Source organism: Fukomys damarensis, unplaced genomic scaffold (assembly GCF_012274545.1).
Source record: "Fukomys damarensis isolate Sample0158 unplaced genomic scaffold, DMR_v1.0_HiC HiC_scaffold_33, whole genome shotgun sequence".
In the NCBI taxonomy this organism is placed as follows: Eukaryota; Metazoa; Chordata; class Mammalia; order Rodentia; family Bathyergidae; genus Fukomys; species Fukomys damarensis.
In genome coordinates, this window is record NW_022900945.1 from 25,870,931 (window position 1) to 25,890,921 (window position 19,991).

Genomic DNA, 19,991 nt, shown 5'->3' on the forward strand with positions numbered 1-19,991 from the left:
GGTAATAATAGAACCACTTTCACAGGGAATACCAGCAGATTTTAAAAATGAAAAACAGCAGAAAATACCAAAGTAAGAATAAATGCTCATAAAATCTTTGTTTTCATTACATATGTATACATTAAAAATACAGACTACAAGGCTGGTCATGTAGCACATGCCTGTAATCCAGCACTTGGGAAGCTGAGGTAGAAGGATAGCCAAGAGTTCAAGGCCAACCCGGGCTACACAGTAAGTTCAAGTCCTGTCTGAACTATATAGTAAGACCTTGCCTCAAAAGAAACAACATGCTTGCATGTGTGTGTACACTTATTGAGTCAGGCTATGAAGTATAGTCTTTATTAGGGTTTTAGTCAAAAACATCTGAAAGCCAAGGAATTAAAAAATGTCTATTAGATAATCAGAACAGGGAAATCTTATGACATGACCAGCAACTCAATAAAAACTGGGTGTTTAACATAAACAAGATGTAATGAGACCATTATTAATTTCCCTCAAATCACTGAAGAATATTCTCACAGAACAGGGACCAGATCCATAAGAAAAAAGTGTGATAAGTGGTAAAGTTAATACAGTGAGAGGTCCAAGGCAGAATTTTCAAGTAGCTGGAGCTATTCAGAAGTAGAATGAGATGCCCAGAAGTAATAATAATATTCCCAACCATAACAGGAATTAGTGAGACGAGAGTTAGGATTTTTTTTTATTAATTGAGTTTATTGGTAACTTTTTAGGTATACAGTAGTTACATTCATCATTGGGATCTTGTAACTTTACATGACAGGTCTTGGTTCTCATTTTTTTCCCCTAGATCCCAAAACAGAGTGAAGAAGGCCAAAACAGTCTGGTGAGTCACAACCCTGCCAGGATCTTACAAAAACATCAGCCTTAAAAAACAACTGTCCTTTAGCTATCTGGGACCTCCCCAGAGCATGATCAGGCAGGAGGACATTGCCTCAAGGGCACACAGCCCTCCATAGACAATGCATAAATACTACGTAGATAAGATTTAAAAAAAAAAAAAAAAAAAAAAAAAAAAAGTACTCTGCTATAGGGTTGAGATTGCTTAGGCTACAGCCCAAACTCCCTCTAAATCCCTTAAAAAAAAAAAAACCTAGACAAAGAGCCCTCATGGGTATCCTACTTAGAATTCCCTCCTGGCTAGCAGGAGCTTCACTTCCTTGCTTTTATATCTTTTATACTTTCTTGTCTTTACATCTTTTAAATGAATTTGCTTGCATCCCACCTCCTCCATCCCCAGTTTCATTCTTTAACACGTGGGCCAGAACCCTGGTGATTCGGTAATACTATCAATAACTAAAGTAGCAATTACTCTGTAAGAGCTAAATGTCATGAATTGGTTAAGGATGAGTTTCTATTTTACATCAATAACCAAGACCACACTGTAAAATTCTTCTCTTTAAGTCAATGAATTATACATGTCTCCGTAGTTGTTATAAACCATGCCAATGTTGTAATCAGATATATATACAACTAATTCACTAAAAAAGTACATAAACAATAGTCAAACAGGCATTATTACTTTCATATTTGAATATCTATGTGATGCTAAACATCCTCAACAATAAAAGATTACCTTGTAGAAGGTAAGGTATAATGTTTTTGTGTAGGTGGACATGGTGGTACATGCCTTTAATTTCAGCCCTTTGGAAGCTGAGGTAGGAGGATTACTGAAAGTTTGAGGCCAGCCTAGGCTATATAGTAAGTTCAAGGCTAGCCTGGACTACATCAAGAGAAAAAAAAAGTTTTTTTGTGGGATTGTACTTTTAAAAATTATTTTAAAAAGCTTCTTAGTTCGATCCAGAGTACCACCAAAAAAAAAAAAAAAAAGCTTCTTGAGCTAGGGACAGAAAGCTGAGGCAGGAAGAGGACAAATTTGAGCCTATCCTAGGCAATTTAGCAAGACCCTGCCTCAAAATAAAAAATAAAAAGGGGAAGGGGTGTAGCTCAGTGATAGAGTGGTCCTAGGTTCAATCCCAAGTACAAAAAAAAAAACAAAAAAAAAACCAAACTTACATTAACATGCACAAATCCCCCCCAGATTTAGCTATCTCCACTTCCTCCATCTTAATCTAGCAAGAAATTTCTATATAAGAAAATATAAAACAGAAAAGGGAACCTAGGACACAGTTAAGCTACTCAACCTGAGGATGGAACTTCTGAGAAGACAGATTCAATTATAAGTGCTGGACGGGGCAAGAGTTTTATTAACCTGAAACTATCACTCATTTGCATTTTTCCCTGTTCAAAATTTATTGGCCAGGCTTGGTGGGACATGCGGGTAATCCCAGCACTCAAGAGGCTAAGGCAGGAAGATTTTGAGTTCCAGGCCAATCTTGGCTACATAGTAAGTTCAAGGCCAACCTGAACTACATGGCCAAACCCTGTCTCAAAAAAAGAACGTATTTATCTTGGGAACAGTTTTATAGAAAGAATCTACTGGCTGCTGAGGGGAAACCCCCAACAAAGACAAAGGGGGCAGAGTTTTATTAACTTGAGACTATCACTCATTTGCATTTTTCCCTGTTTAGAATTTATTGTCCAGGCTTGGTAGGACATGCCAGTAAATCTCAGCACTCAAGAGGCTGAGGCAGGAAGATTATGAGTTCCAGGCCAACCTTGGCTACATAATGAATTTAGGCCAACCTGAACTACATAGCTAAACCCTGTCTCAAAAAAAGAACTTATTTATCTTGGGAACAGTTTTGTAGAAAGAATCTAGTGACTGGTTGTTGAGGGGAAACCCCCAACAAAGACAAGCAGGATGAAGTATGGGACCAAAAGGAAAGAGACACAAGGCAGATTATTATTCCTGCTTCCAGGAAAAAGAAGTCCTTCTTGGCAACTCAAATATCAGCACATCTCATCAGAGCAAAACAGTCAAACAGAAATCAAAGAATAATTAAGCTGAAACTGTCTTTGTGGCAGAAAATGGTAAGAAGCCACGGCAAACAAGACAGTGTGATTTGTCAGCCTACCGAATTTCTCTAAAGAAACACTAAAAATTCAATCATGAAAATGGCATGAATTTGCATCCCAAAAGCATACTACAATAAAGTAAAAAAAACCCTAAAATTATAGAAAAATGGCAGACTTGACTAATACCAACCATCAATTTCAAATATACTCACAATTTCCAAGTGTAGTGATACTTTGCATCATATAAGTCCCTACTAAAGTCATTTGCTGCAAAGCCAAAACTACCTATTTGTTGCTCATATTAAAACAAACTAATTTATCATACCCCTTCTTCTCCCTTATAGCAACAGGTTTATATTTAGAGTTTGGAATAACCAAAAGCACAATTATGACATACTTTCTGTTTCAGTGAAATGAGATTCAGCCTAAATACTAAAGTCTCAATAACTCATCCTCAATTTTTAAATTCATAAATATAGTTAAAATATTAAATTACAGTTGCAATTCAATAAAGTTTACTATTTACAGTTCTAAAAGAAAACCTATAAGACTGAATTATTTTTCACTTATTACACCCTGTTTTGTTTTGGGTTTTGGGGTTTTTTTTTCTTTAACCAATTTATTTTTAAGGACAGTGCTCCAAAGGCAAATTCCTGATCCTTAAAATATAGCTACGTATGATACATTTCCAAGTACTCTTCCTAGAGTAGGTGTAATGGAATAATTGCATTCCATTTATTTTCATACATCTTTTTCCCATGGTGAATTTTAGAGGGACCATCTTTAAGCCAATATAAATATTTCATAAATATTTCATAAATATTTGGCCATTTTCTAACCAGTTGGGTATACATCTGTTGCATAATAAATCACTTCACATCTTTCAGCAAGTAAAACGCTTAAGAGTAAAGACTGACACAATTAATGGGGTACAAAATGAGAACATGTTCTAAGTATTTATTTTTGTGGGGTGAGGGCACTATATTCCTACTCAATTAAGAAAACCATCCCGACCATTCAGAGGACCCTTTTTCATTTTTTAAGTGGTAATGGTATTAAACTCAGGGCTTAGAACACTAGCTGAGAGCTAGGTAGTGAGCAGCTGAGCTTACACACCCAGTTCATGCAATGAATTCATAAGGAATAGGTTCCAGCAGCTCATGCTCCTTCCCCATTTTTCTCAAAGTGTACTTCACTCAGCAAGGCACTTCAGTTTAACCCAGATACATTTTGCTTCTTTACCTCCTTCTTTTTCTGATCATTTTCCTTCATGCTTTTCAAGAAGATATCACGGCAGTTAATATGCTTAATACATGCATTAATTCTCTTAGCAAGAATCTTGTCCTTAACTCACTCATTTACAACAATGCCAACAGCATGCCGGGTAATACCAGAGGCTCCTCCACTTTTGCCATGGTAACATTTGCATGGCATTCCTTTTTTAACAGTGCCCATTCCCCTGATGTTTACAATATCATGCTTTATACAGATTCACATATATGTGGCTAAACTTAATGTTTTCTAAAAGGCCTAGAGAACAAATATTGGGTTCCTCTCATTTTCCCCTTTGTATTGGTCATTTCAGCAAATTATGAGATGAAAATTCCAGCCAAAAGAAAGCTCATCATATCCTGTTTTTCCTTTAACTCTATTTTTCCAAACTTCACCCTACTGCCTACCAACTTCCTTCCTCATACTATGAGTAAACTGAGGTCATGGAGGCATAATAAATCTGAAAATCTGGTAGTCCAACTATGTCACAAAGTTCCTGTTTACCTCATAGAGGTGTCAGGAATTTTTAAAAGTAAACATAAGTACTTTGAAACTGCTAAACCTGTCATTAAAAAGAACTTAGTAATCACATAAAAAGAGACAGATATTATATGATTCCATTTTTATGTCTAGAATAGGACACAACAATGTCCAGAGAGGCAACTTTAAAGACAGAAAGATTAGTAGCTTCCACAAGACAGGGAGGAGCTTCTAATAGATACTGGGTTTCCTTTGGAGATGATGAAAATGTTCTAGGATAGGTTATAGCAATAGTATCAAACCTTGTAAATATGATTTGATGATATGATGTGAATATGATAAACACTTTGAAGGGGCAAATTTTGTACTATGGCAGTAGTGGCAAACCTACACGTGCTGCAGTGGGCTCTTTGTATCATTGAAAGCTCTAAAAAGTTTGCCATCCCTGCTATGGGAATTTTATCTCTCATTTTTTTTAAATGCTTTAGCTACTACTATAATATCTTGAACAAGATCTCTGATGAGAAACAGTCTAGTTACTGTATCACTTTATGAATTATTAGAAGGATGCTCTTAACTCCTTCCAAAACAATAACTATTTTTAAAGATTCTAATTTTAGATCCAAAATCATGGGTGAGAAAAGTTCCCAGCTATGGTTAATTACTTCCAGAATCATAATGTGACTCTCTTTCCTGAAGCACAATATTCCCCTCTGGGTTAAGAGCATTTTACTGATCTTAAGTCAAAAGTCCAACAGATTTCTAAATATCAAAAGGCAAATTCCTATAAAGTAATGTGAAGTATGGCACTAAACATTTCATAATGTCTATATTTCAGCCATAAACAAATAACCATTTTCTCTTTTAAGATTCACCAATCATTCTGTAGCTCCATCTGTTACCCTTTCTTACAGCAGTGGGGTTATTTCCTATTATTTTTTCATATCTGTTTGTTGAAATAATACATATGATAATTTTCATAATACAGTTAGCATTTGTTTTCATATATCTTCTTTATATAAATAGCTTATAATCTATCATTTTACCATCCTTCCTCAAAAAGTACAGAAACAAGAGGAATGGCTTTAAACATTGAAGTTCAAACACTTTCAAAGGCTAATGAGATTCAAGAGACTTTTTTCCACCACAAACAGAGTGCAATTCTTCTATCTTCTGTCTCTTGCTGACTTCTCCAAAGTGCCTGCTACTCACTCCCACCTCTGTAATCTGTGCTGTATTCACCCTTCTCTCTGCTTTTTTCTGTTCTCTTATCTCTTATCTCTTAATTTTCTTACTTTTACTCCCACAAAGCTGGACTTTAGTAGGACCTGTCAACCAAACAGCTTATTTTCCTTCTTTGAGATAAGCAGACCAAAAAGCAAGGAAGCCAAGATCTGCTGGGCTTATTTTCACTAAGTGTCAGTTTATGAAACCAAATTTCAAAGAGGATAGAGAGGGAAAAAATACCAGCAAGTGCTCTTTGAGGATTTAAGGAATGTCAGACATTGTTCTAACCACTTTACATGTTTTACACCATTAGTCAACTCATATTTACTGAGTTTTTACTATGTTAGCCTCTATGCAAAGCATGGAGGCTGCCACAATTAAAGGCAGTCTTTGCCCTGTTATCTTTCTACATTTCATATACTCTTATGGAAAAGTATACAACATATATCCCAATCACCCCTTTAATATATTTGTTAATTGTATGGTAGTTATAAACTCAGTAGTTAGAGCAAGTATAACAGTTTCCACATAATATGGTTTTTCAGGAACTCTGAAATATAGTTGTGAGCAGCCTTCTGGGCTTAATCTTAATCTTTAATCTCTAAGAGATTAAGCAACTCCCACTGTATGATGCTACACAGGTTTAGGAAACAAGTTTCAATGACAGGAGAGGAAAATATATCAGAAAACATTTTCTGAGCATTTAAATTGTGCCTGACACTGTTGTAAATACGCTTTATGTATTAAGTCACTTAATCACTGAAATGTTATGAAGTAAATGTTATTGTTTTTTCCATTGAGGAGTGAGGAACAATGACACAAAGACATTACAAAACTTACATAAAGTCATAACACTAGTGAGACTTAAACGGCAGTCTGTTTGGAGTTATTTACACTTAACTACTATCAAGAGTGAGCAAAACCAAAAGTTGGCAAAAAGATGTCCCCACTAACTGATTTAAGTGAGTCCATTTCACAGTGAGGAAGCAGAAACTAGATTACAGTAGTATGAAGAATACCTGTATCTAACAAATTAAGAAACAGCAGTTGCAAAATATTCTCATTCCTGCCACAATGACCTTTACTTTGGAGGGGGTGTTGAGACAGGGTTTTGCTATGTAGTTCAGGTTGGGATTACAGGCTTGCACCACCACGCTGGCTTTACTTTTGAGACATCTTGATATAGACTGATAGTTGAAGGCTGGAGATTCCAGATGGTTGGTTAGAATTTTACAACAAATCTTACTTTCTAAAGAAACCTTCAAATTCAGGGCCTCCCATATGCTAGGCAAGCTTTCTACAACACTAAGCTACATCTCCAGCCTTCATTTGATTTTTTAAAAAGAAGAGAGAGACAGAGAAAGAAAGCAAATGGGTATTCTTCAGATACCTGAGCTTTAAAATTATTTTTGCCATTGTTGGGTTAGCTTGTTTTATAGTATGAGCTGAAAACTATAACTATATAACTATAAAATAAACTATATAAAATATAACTATAACTATAGAGAGAGAGTTATATAACAACAGAGCAGCTGAAGCAACAGAATGACAAATTCAAGGTCAGCCTGGTCAATTTAACAAAACCTTGTCTCAAAAATAAAAATGATTTTTAAAGGCTGATCCAGGCTTGGTGGCACATGCTTGTAATGCCACCACTTGGAGAGTCTAAGGCAGGGGGATTGCTGTGAGTTCAAGGCCAGCCTGGGCTATACAGTGAGCCTGTAATGCAAAGCAAGACCCTGTTTCAAAGTCAGCCCCCAGCCCCCCCCCAAATAAAGGCTGGAATGTACCTTGGTAGTAGAGTACTAGCCTAACATGTAAGGCACTGGGTTCAATCCTCAGTACTGCTAAAAGTAAATATAAATTTTTTTTTAAAAAGCAAAAACAGAGAAAAGGGATCTCTAAGAACCTTTTGCATAGCAAAGAAAATCATCAGAGTGAAGAGACAATCTACAGAATGGGAAAATATATTTGCAAACCATTTATCTAACAAGAAAAACAATCTAATTAAAAATAGGCAAATTTTTTTAAAAGGCAACTTATATAAATAGATATTTCTCAAGAGATACAACGGCCAATAAATATATGGAAAAAATGTTCAACGTCATTAATCAGGGAACTGCAAATCAAAATTATAATCAGATATCTCACTCCATAAACAGATCTATTATGTGTTCCCAGTATTCTCCTTCTGAGTATATATCTAAAGGAAATGAAATCATATTTAAAGAGATACTGCAAACTGTGGTGGCACACATCTGTAATCCCAGGGCTGAGGTAGGTGGCTTGCAATTCTGAATCCAGCCTGGGAAACTGAGTGACTGAAACCTTGTGTCAAAATAAAAACAAATGTAAAAAAGGAGTTAGGGATGTAGCTAAGCACAGGCCCACGGTTTAAGCCCCAGGAGAGAGAGAGAGAAAGAGAGAGACAGACAGACAGAGAGACTATAGTCCCATGTTTTCTGAAGCATTATTCCTAATAGTACAAAGTAGAATAATAATTACTAAAGGCCGGGAAGGGGAGGGAGTAGAGAAGAGGGTTACATAACAAGTATCAACATAATTGGATAGGAGGAACAAGTTCTAGGTTTATATATCACAATAGGGTGATTACAGTTTATAATACCTATTGTATATTTCATGAAGAACTAAAAAAGCATTGGAAGGCTCCAAATATAAAGAAATAATGAGATACAAAAGGTAATTACCTTGTTTTAATCTGTAACATTGTAATACATGTACTGAAATACTGTACTGTAACAGGTAGTATGTAAAATTATCACTTGTTAATTAAAAAGAAATAATTAAAAATAAGCAAAGAACATGAACAAACATTTCTCCAAAGGGATACACAAATGCCAATAAGCATATGAAAAGGTGCTGAACGTTACTAATCATTAATAAAATTCAAATCAAAACTACCATGATACCACCTCACATGAAAATAGCTATTATCAGAATACAAAATAACAAATGTTGGCATTTTTAATGGGAATATAAATAGCAGAGCTACTATGGAAAACAGTATGGTGGGTCCTCAAAAATTAAATACGTACAGAATTACAGAATTCAACAACTCAACTTCTGAATGTATATACAAAGAATTCAAAACAAGCACTTTAACAGGTATCTATACGCCTGTGTTCACAGCGATCAGGAAATGGGTTACAAACAAGGGTCAGCAAACTGCAGGTGTTCGCCGAAATGACCCTGACTGCTGCCTTTCTGCAGAGAGGCTGACTACCCTCCTGGAAAAGGAACGTATAGAGATAACTGTTAACACACACAAAGCACAGACTGTTCCCAGGCTCTGGCCAAGGCTGAGGGTGATCCTTCCAGCCATGCAGGCATATTGGCACTAAGTCACTTCTATCTGAACACGATACTTATGAAACCAACAAACTGAGTACAGTGCAACATTTTCTCACTCACCTGTTAAAGGTGTCTCATGGAATATTTTTCCCAGAGGATTCACCATCTTTGGTACTATTGCCTGCCTCACTGTACGGTAATATATTTGACTATGATCATGTCTGCTGCACTTTCATAATAAACTTACCTTCATCTATATAAAATCATGATGTGGCTCTTCTTTGTTGGCATGGATCTGAACTTCCACCTTCTGTGGCCATATATTATGTGGCTCCCTGCTGTTACAACAGCAGTATTATTTTTAACAGTCAAAAGGGAAATATAACCAAGTATTCATTGATGGATAGATGGATAAACAAATGTAATATATAACAGGGAATATCATTTAGCCTTTTAAAAGGGAACAAAATTCTGATCAAGACCAGTATTAGGGCCAGGGATTTAGCTCAGTGGCGCCGCACCTGCCTGGCAAGCACAAGGTCCTGAGTTTGAGTCTCAGTACCAGAAAAAAATAAAATAAAATAAAAAACCAGTTTTAAGAGGCCAGGGATTTAGCTCAGTGGTTCTACTGCCTGCCTCGCACATGCAAGGTCCTGAGTTCAAGCCCCAGAACAACAACAAAAACAGTTTCAGAAATGACACATCATTTTGTGTAATGCCACTTATACAAGTACTAGAGTAGTCAAATTTATGGAGATATAATATAAAATGGTGTCCCAGAGGAGAAGGTAATGAATCCTTATTTAATGGGTACAGAGTTTCAATTTGAGAAGATAAAAATTTCCAGACATGAATAGTGATGGTTGTATAATGCTTAATACCACTGAATTGTACACTTAAAATGGTTAATATGTTTTATTATGTTTATTTATCACAATGAAATTTTGAAGAAAAAAATACCACCTTCGCTCCTAACATTGGTAATCTGTGTTTTTTCTCTATTGTACTGGACACCTTGACCCTAAGTCTATCGATTTTATTGAACATCTTAAAGAACTTTTAGTTTCATCAATCTTTTTAATTCTTTGTTTTTAATTCCATTAATTTCTACTATAATTTTCATTTATTTCCTTCTGCTTGCTTTAGATTTATACTGCTTCTTTTTCTAACTCCCTAAAGTGATGCTTAGATTACAGATTTTATATCTTTCTTCTTTTCTCACATAAGCATTCAATTCTATAAATTAACCTGTAAGCACTGCTTTGGTTGCTTTTCATATATACAACACAATTTGTATAGAAGATTTTTTTTTTTTTTTTTTTTTGGTACTGGGGGTTGAACTCCAGTCCTTGTGCTTGCGAGGAAGGCAGCAGCACCACTGAGCTAAATCTCTGACCCTAGTTACTGATTTTTAACTTAATTCCACTGTGGTCTCTGAACATAAATTAAGGCATGTCTAGAATGTAGTCTACTTTGGTGAATGTTTTATGTGAACTTGAGAATGTTTACTGTTGTTATTGGATGAAGTATTCCATAAACATCAATTAAATCCAGTTGATAGATGGTACTATTTAGCTACAGACTTACTGATTTTGTTTGCTACACCAGTAAATTATAGAGAAGCTAGTCTCCAGTTATAATAGTGAGTCTGATGATTTCTCTTTGTAGTTTATCAGTTTTTGCCTCAAACTATAATATCTTCTTGGAGCGATGAATCTTTTATCGCTATCTTTACCCTTGATAAATTTCTTTTCAAGTCTGCTATCTGAAATTCTTATAGTTGCATCAAATTTATTTTGATTATTCAAAAGTGTCCCAAAAGTAAATAATTAAGTAAAATGTCTACATACATCCACATATTCACACACAAAAAGAGACAGCAGGTTTGAAGGCCATCTAGCAGTGTCCAGTTTCTGGCTCTTTATTTGATCCAGGGGCATCTCCTCACATTCTTGTAAATAGAATGTTTCATTTAAAAGGATGTTTGCCTTTCAAGGTGCCTTACAGAAGTTTTTCCAGCTATGTAGTTGTTATGGTTTAGATTTCCCCCCCCCCCCGCCAGCCTTATGAAGCCTCAGATGGGCCATTTCAGAGGTGGCTGAATCTAGAGTGTGTGATGCTGGGATTAAGGGTGTGTAATTATTAGACCAGTACATTGATTGGCTTGGCAACACCCTAATCCAGGTAGTCTGTACAAAAGGGGCAAAATCCTTGTTGGTTCCCTTGTTGCTTTTGCTATGTTCCACTGCCATAACATGTTGACCCTCTGCCATGTGCCACTCTGCCTTGGAGCCAATTGATTATAGACTGAAACCGCTACAAATTGTGAGCTAAATAAATCTTTCTTCCTTTAATTTTGGGTGTTGGGTATTTTGTCTCAGCAACAAGAAAAGTAAAGCAATAAACCCTATTATTGAAAGCTGACATCCTATAGGTTGAGATATTTTTTATTATAGGACTTCTCCAAAACACTACTGTATTATTATACACTATCTAAAGTAGAAGTTAGAAGAATGTACTTTCTGAACTTGTCTAGTCAGTAATACTTTTATCACACTTTACTGCAAAACTTAGTCTAAGAAATGTGCTGTTTCCAAACAGCACTCATTCTTTGAGGTATCCGTAACTGTTTGCTCAGACATACCCTTCTCCACTGTTCTATGATACTTTTCTCTATACTAAATATTTTTTACACTAAGAACTGTGCTTATACTCAGATACTTGTTAATATCACCTAATAAACTCCATAACGCCATTTGTTGCCATATCACCCTTACATTGTTATATTAACTATGAGATATACTGTCTCTCAATTCCTTAAGACACCAGAACATTATTTCATAAATATTCATATTGTCACCACAAAAGAACAGAAGAGGTCAAAGAAAAAACACACTTTTCATGAATCCTCCTGATGCCATGAAAACAAAACAGTATGATTAGGAGGCACTCTATACATTCTTCATGACTTCTGATTGTTAAAATAGAACATTTCAATAAATATACCTCCTTTTCTAATTTTCCTCTGCAGCTATACATACTAACAATAATTTTTAACATGTTTATAATGGGTCCATAATCTGAATGTCCACTGCTAGGTGGCTTGAACCACCAGTGGTATGTGGATGACTACCCCATCAATGATTGTACCACCTCTACCACCAGTGGTACAAGCCGCCCAATGGGACATTCATGCATGTACCACTGGTGGTTCTAGCCAGTGGGAATGTGTTAAAATACTATACTCATTCACCAAAAAAGTTAAGATATAAACTGGAATGATGGCTAATAAAACTGTCTCTCTATTTACAAAAGAGTATAAATGGGCCAAATAAAAACTGTATCATTACCTGATACAAGTAGAAGGAAAAACAGCTGTGAATATTTTTCTTCTTGGTAAACTCTTATATGTGTGTATATGTTTAACCTCCAACTTTCAGGGGAAAAAAACTATACAATGCAAACATTATGAACAATCTTGTGATAAAGACATCTGGAACATAGGTACTAAGGCAGTGGTGGTGAAACTAGAGTACACATGCCACAGCTGGCTGTCTGCTATCGTTGAAAGCTCTAAAAGGTTCACCATCACGGTAATTGGGAATGAAGGTAAGGTTTTACATTACTGTCTAGATTTCCTCTTTGAAGATTACACTAAATTTTCTACAAAGTAAGTAACTCCTTTTCAGATTTTAAACAAATTCCATTAAACAGAAATCTATTTCCGTTTTAAATTGCATACAAGTGCTATGTGATCAGAGGGTTGAGAAACACTAGGTAAAGCCCAGTGAGTAGTAACCTCTTTACGAGTGGATAATGGAATTACCTAGTTCAACCTCTAAAGCATTAAAGACAATGAAAATGTAATGTAGATTTCCATGAAAGCCACCATCTCTGTAAGGAGGCTTACCCCAAGCTTTTCAGTTTGAAGAAATGCTTGAGAGAAATGCTGTATCTTTCCTCTTCCATAGTGAAAGCCCAATCTTCATGATCCTTTGGAATGTTCCCACGATGACAAACTGATACTTCCTTGTTGATGAAAAATTACTTGAAATCCCCATAAAATATAATGGAAAATGGGAAAGCCAGGATACTGATTACACAAAACATGTTTAATGTGAGCTAAGGCTATTGCCATCTTAATGATGGCTACTGCCACCTTTTAGAGATGGTTATTAGCAACACATATCTTTTTAGAAGAGTCCTCTGTGGACTGAAGAAATGAAATCTGCAGGACAGAAGATTTCTAGAGAACCCTCTCCTGAGCCAATGGGTACAAAACTAATTTCTCTAGTAGTCCTTTATGAAGTGGGTCAGACTCCTGGGCTTCCTGGAAAGAAATGTCAAGGAAGCAGAACTTTGACTTCAGTAGAAAGTGGCCAGACCTTCATGCTACTTGATTTGAAACACGCCCTCCAATCCACGTACCAAGCTGTCTAAAAACACTGTGCGGTCAACTTCTGGTCAATAGGTGAAGTTGGCTTTGCAGCTAGCTGGTGAATTCCTTCTGGAGAAGGCTCTGGCAGTGTTGAGCTCTAGGGTATAGTGGGCACAGTATGGATTCAGCATAGTCTATAAGAACTCCGTCTGGGCATATGTGTCTGCCGGGATATTGTAGAAGACCATGCAGATGAGTGTCCTCCCTCATTTTCTTGATGTAGAGTTGGTGGTGGTCAAAAGTGCAGGTTCCAGGCCTAGAATCCCATCAGGCACACACTTTTCAACAGGATCTGTTCAAAGTGCTGTCCCCTGGCCTACAATGAAACTTGAGCTATGGCCCAGTGTCAGAACTCCTGTCAGTGTGGACAAACTCCTGAACACCTATCTGGATCTAAGTAAAAGACAGCGAAGAGGAAGACTATGAAGAGGTGCTCCAAGTTCCACAGCTCCAGGGTTGGCTTCCTTGTACCAGAAGAAGAAAGAGACAGCCCAAAGGATCCCCAAATTTGAGGCTGAGTTCAGGGCACACCAAGCCTGTCATGATGTAACAAGGCAAGTACAGTGAGTCAGTGAAGGTGGGCAGGTTGTGTTCCACCTTGAACTTGACATCATCAATCTGCAGCACCATACTGTCCTGCCAGGTATCCACAATGACTATATCCTCAGCCACTGCTTCCTCCCAGGAGTGAGGCTCACTCAGCTAAGAGGTTTCAGTAGGATCCGGCCCAAGCCTTGAACAGGTCATGCTGCTGCTTGCAATGGGCCAGTTCTCCCTGTGCTTCTTATCCTTAGTGACCTTAGCATGGTCCACAAGTGCACTGATTTCAATTGGCTGAGAACCCAACCCAGCAATCACTTTGATCATGCTGTATCTTCTGGTGTCTGCCAGTGCAAATGACAGGCTCAGCTTGGGTTCTGAAAGCACACAGCGCTCTACAGCTCTATCATGCATGCCACAGCTTCAGTCACTGTGTCAGCCAATGCACTACTCTACAGTCATCCAGATTCCCTGAAGCACACTGACACCACCAGAGAATCTCCACATGAACTTGGTGTCCCTCAGCTAATAAGACCAGGGACGAAGGAGCAGCCCAGTGGCAAGTGAAAAGGCTTTCAAATCTGACAATACATCCATAGTAGACCATTTTCCAAAGATGACTTGTATTAGTTTCCTAGAACTGCCATAACAAGGCACTGCAAACCAGAAATACACTGTCTTACAGTTCTAAAGGCAAATTTTGAAATTCAAGTGTCAGCAAGATTGTTCTCCCTGCAAAACCTTAGGAGAATCTTTCCTTGCTTCTTCTCAGCTTTTGGTGGTTTCCAGCAATCAGAGGCCATGCCTGACCACTTCAATCTCTGTTTCCACTGCAGGTGGCATTTCCTCTTAGGGATTTCTATTTTCTCTAAATACTTTGCAACAACCCTATTTCCAAATAAAAGTCCATTCTAAAATACTAAGGTATTGAAATATCAGGGCTTCAACCTATCTTTATGGAGAACACAATTCAACCCCAAAAATGGACATATGCCCCTATCCCACATCTTCCCACTAAGTGATGCAGTCTATGTCCCCTCCCTCAAACCCAAGCAGATATTTTTCACAGACTGAACCAGTACTATACACCAAAAGTGATACTAAGGTCCACTCTTTGAACTCAGTCATGAGCCTACTAAGAAGCCCAAATTAAAGGCTGATAGCTCAGTAACAGAGCATTCGACTAGCATGTGCAGGTCCTGGGCTCAATGCTCCACAATAAATAAGCAAATAAACAAAACCCAAACTCATTCACACAGAAACCACATGGCACTGCCTGTAATCCCAGTAGGCAGTCAGGTGAGGCTGAAGGAGTATCACAAATTCAAGGCCAATCTGGGCTATATAATGAGCTCAAGGCCAGCTAAATAGAGAAAAACCTGTCTTCACACAAAAAAGCCGCCACATGGAGAGTGAAGGCAGAAGTATTTATTCTGGCTAATAACCAGTTGACATGCCAGCCGTCAACCACCAGACATGAATGTAAATGTGTCTCCAAAAGACTTCAGGACCAAGCCAAAGTCAACCCCTGCCTCTGAGACTTTCTAGCTGAGACCACAGACGCTATGCAGCACAACCAACCTTCCTCATAGTGTTCTCTTCACATTCCTGGTGCTTGCTTCAGCAGCATGTATATTAAAATTGTCCACATTCCTGATCGGTAGAAGACATGCCCTTCAAATAATGATTATTCAAAGCCACTAAGTTTTATGGTGGTTTGTTATATAGCTAAAGTAACTATATATCTAACAAAATAAAATTAAAATATGTAATAATTATTAAAATAAACAGGAAATTAAAAGCCTATGGTAGGGCTGGGGATTTAGCTCAATGGTTTCGCCGCCTGCCTCTCAAGCGCAAGGAGCCGAGTTCAATCTCCAGTACCAAAAAAAAAAAAATCCCCAAAAGCTTATGTTATTAGTAAAGACATCATATGGAATTTATTTTGTTTTAGAAAGAAAGGATTAAAATACATAGTTGAGAGAAACATATTTTACTTGCTTAGGAAGTACTTTAGGCTCAAGGACAGTATATTAAGCAAATATAAATATTAGAATCAAAAAATTACATTAATGCTCTGGAGGCCTGAGAATAACATTTAATTAAGTTAGGAAAACATATCATTAATCTGGTGCTCAGAGTCAAAATGCATATAAACCTACAGTACAAAGTTAAACCATGTCATTTACTTTTTTACTGTTACTAAAATGACATTTTAATTAGATGCTAAAGCAGTGCAAAGAAATAAGATCTTCAGGGAGTATGATGGCACTCAGCAGCAATCCTAGCACTCTAGGAGGCGGAGAAAGGATTGCAGATTCAAGCCCAGCCTGGGCAACTTTGCAAGGCCACATCTTAAAATTTAAAAAAGTAAAAGAGCACAAAATGGTAGCTTAGTGTGAGGGCCCTGGGTTCAATCTTCAGTAAAGCAAAGAGAAAGAAGATCATCATGGTAAGTCTTCTGCATAATAAATAGAGCTGTTTTGTTTGTTTTTTTAAAGACAGGGTCTTGCAAAAATAGAACATACTGGCCTAAACTCACAATGGTTCTGTATCAGCCACCCCAGTAGCTGGGATTAGAGGCATGCAGCAACACCATGCCCCAATAGAGAGTAGGCTGTTTTCTTGAAATTAGAATCTTGTTTTCTGTGTATGAGAAATAAGCTGGAACCAGGCATGATAGCGCACACCGGAAATGAGGCAAGAGGATTCTGTGTTCCAGGCCAGCCATAAAGCAAGTTCAATGTCAGCCTGAACTACTTAGCAAGATCCAGTCTCAAAATAAAAAATAAAAAAAAGAGGAGGGGAGACTTTATTGTAAGTATTTATATTTTCACTAAGATAAATTTCTAAAATAAGCATAAACCTTTTAGCAAAGATACCAAGCTTAGTTCAATGGCATAAACAGTTTCTAAAATCCACCCCAAAAATCTCTGCACTATGAGAAGTTGAGGCAAGAGGATTGCAGCCTAGACAATTTAGCAAAACAGATAATTTTTACAAAGAGGGTAGGGACATAGCTCAGTGAGAAGTCCATGGGTTCAATCTCCAGTTACCTACCCTCAAAAAAAGAAAATAAAATTAAGTCAGAGCCATAAAAAGAATGAAGTCCTGATACATTCTATAACATGGACTAATCCTGAAAATATACTAACTCAAATAAGCCAATCATAAAAGACTACATAATAGCCAGGCATGGGGAACATGTCTGTAATCTCAGCATTCAAGAGTCTGAGAGGCAGGACATTTCCAAGTTTAAGACCAGCCTGTGCTATAAAACACAAACCTGTCTCAAAAACTAAGTGCTAAAACTGATTATAAGCCAGGCATGGCAGTGCATGCCTGTAATCCAAGCACTTGGGCAGCTGCAGCAGGATGACTGCCACTAGGCCAGCCTAGACTAAATAGTGAGTTCAAGGTCAGTCTGAAATACTGTACACTGAGACCCTACCCAAAAAGATAAAAAATAAAAAACTGTGACAATGATTGCATATATATCTAAAACATATAAAAAAAAGGGGGGAATTGTATACTTTAAATAGGTGAACTGTCTGGGACATGTGGCATATGATTTATACATTAAGCCTATTTTGGCCAGGCATATGGTACACATCTATAATCCCAGCACTCAGGAGGCTAAAGCAGGAGGACCTCTGTGAACTCAAGGCCAGTATGAGTTTCATATTGAGTTCAAGACCAGCCTGAACTACATAGTGAGACCTTGTCTCAAAATTAAAAAATTAAGAGAAGAAAAAAATCCTGTTTTTAAAAATTTATATCACAGTATCATACTGCATAGGGAAAAACCAAAAGCAATTCCTCTAGGCTGAGGCAGGAGGATCACCGTGAGTTCGAGACTAGCCTGGGCTATATAATGAGTTCCAGGTCAGTCTCAACTACACAGTGAGACCCTGTCTTAGGGAAAAAAAAAAAGAAAAGCAAAAGCAATTCCTCTAAAATCAAGAATGAGCCAGGCATTGTGGCAGATGCCTGTAATCTCAACACTCTGAGAGCATGAGGCAGGAGGATCACAAGTGGAGCCCATACTGGGCAATTTAGTAACTTAGCAAGACTGTCTCAAAAGACTCCCATATTTCATGATCCAGCAGAATTAAAATTGTTACAATAGTCATATTAACAAAAGTTTCAATGCAACTGCCATCACAATTCCAATAACTTTCTTCACAGTACTAGAAAAAAACCCTAAAATTCATATGGAAATAGCAAAAAACCAGAACAGCTGAAGCAAATCCTAAGCATAAAGAGCCAGTCTAGAGGCTTCATAATATCCAAATTTAAATGATCCTACAAAGCCACAGTAATAAAAACAGCATGGTACTGGCACAAAAAACAAGAAGCATAGACCAAAAAGAAGAGATGGAGGATTGTTATGGATTATATCTAGAATGTCCCCTAAAGTTTCATGTGATCAGAGATGGGGCTTTCGAAAGTTGACTGGATCATGAGGACATTACACTCATGAGTGGACTGATCCACTGATGAGTTCACAACAAAATGAGCTGTTAGGAGATGAGGCCTGGTTGAAAGAGGTGTGTCACTGGGGACATACCTTTGAAAGGCTTATCTCCTTCCCTAGATCTTTATTTCTCTGCTTCCTGGCTACCACGAATTCAGCAGCTTTCTTCCACCATTCCCTTCCACCTTGATAGTTAGCCTTGGAGCCAGCCAATCAAGGACCGACTCTCCTAAATCATGAACCATGAACCAAATTAAACTTTTCTCTTTTTTATTACAAGTGTGATATATTATGTCCCAGCAGTGGAAAAGCTGACTAAAACAAAAACAACTACATCCGTCTGATTCTGGACAAAAGGTCTAAAATATATTAGAGAAAAGACAGCACTTTTAACAAATGGTGCTGTAAAAACTGGATATCCATATAAATTAGAAGATTGAAACTACATCCTTATCTCTACCCTATACAAAAACCAAGCCACTTCCAGCGGCTATAGTGCTAGCATTTGGGAGGCTGAGGCAGAACTGCCACAAGTTCAAGGCCAGCCTGGGCTACATAGTGAGTTCAAGGACACCATAAGGAGACCCTGACTCAAAAACAAAACAAAACAAACCCAACCCAGGCATGGTGGCTCAGGCCTGTGATCCCAGCCTGGACTATACAGTGAGTTCAAGGCCAACGTGAACTGTGTATCAAGACCTTGTCTCAAAAAAACAAACAAGCCACCGCATTCTCTCTTGAAAGGTGGCCCACCTTCACAATGGTGAAGGACCACCTTTCCTACTTTTACCTGGCCCAAACTCACTCTGGAGAGCCTGTTTCTTTTCCTACCTTTAATAAAACTTTGCTACCATTTGTGCTTATCTTGACCAATTCTTTAATCAGGACAGAAAGAACCTAGAAACCACCTCTAGAAGTAGATTCCAGCACCCCAAAATCTAGTAACATATCTTGATGAGCCATCCAGGAGAACAGGCCTAAAGAAGACTCACAGGAAACCTCATGAACTGAGCCCCACAGATTCCACCTACTTCGCCTCTTGATCAGTAGAAAAGGTTTGACCCTGCCAATTTAAAAGGGAATAGCTAATCTACTATTGTAATATGGTTTGGGTTTAATATGAACTAGAAAATGGTGAGAGATGGGTACAGGATGGCAATCTGAATTATGAGACTACTTTTCAGTTAAAGCATTTCTGCTTAAAACATAGAAGGTAGGACTGGCGATTTAGCACAGTGGTGCCACTGCCTGCCTCATAAGCACAAGGTCCCAAGTTTGATCGTGGGAACAAAAGATCAAATATATATA

At 37.5% G+C, this 19,991-nt stretch overlaps 1 protein-coding gene and 1 pseudogene across 6 annotated transcripts in view; both read right to left on the minus strand.

The window, feature by feature from the left end:
- Positions 1-19,991, minus strand: part of Evi5 (ecotropic viral integration site 5) — a 216,369-nt gene that overhangs the window by 173,289 nt on the left and 23,089 nt on the right. The window contains exon 1 of one of the 6 annotated variants that reach the window (XM_033758121.1): positions 13,139-13,168. The exons of 4 other annotated variants lie outside the window; for them this stretch is intronic. Coding sequence is in view for 1 of the 2 variants with exons in the window: in XM_010644912.3 (XP_010643214.1) it covers positions 9,476-9,481 (6 nt within the window). In the remaining variant the exon portion in view is untranslated. Of the gene's footprint in view, positions 1-9,475; positions 9,525-13,138; positions 13,169-19,991 lie in introns of those variants that run through there. One more of the 6 variants, XM_010644912.3, reaches the window with a different exon arrangement.
- LOC117284016 lies at positions 13,391-14,620 on the minus strand (annotated as a pseudogene).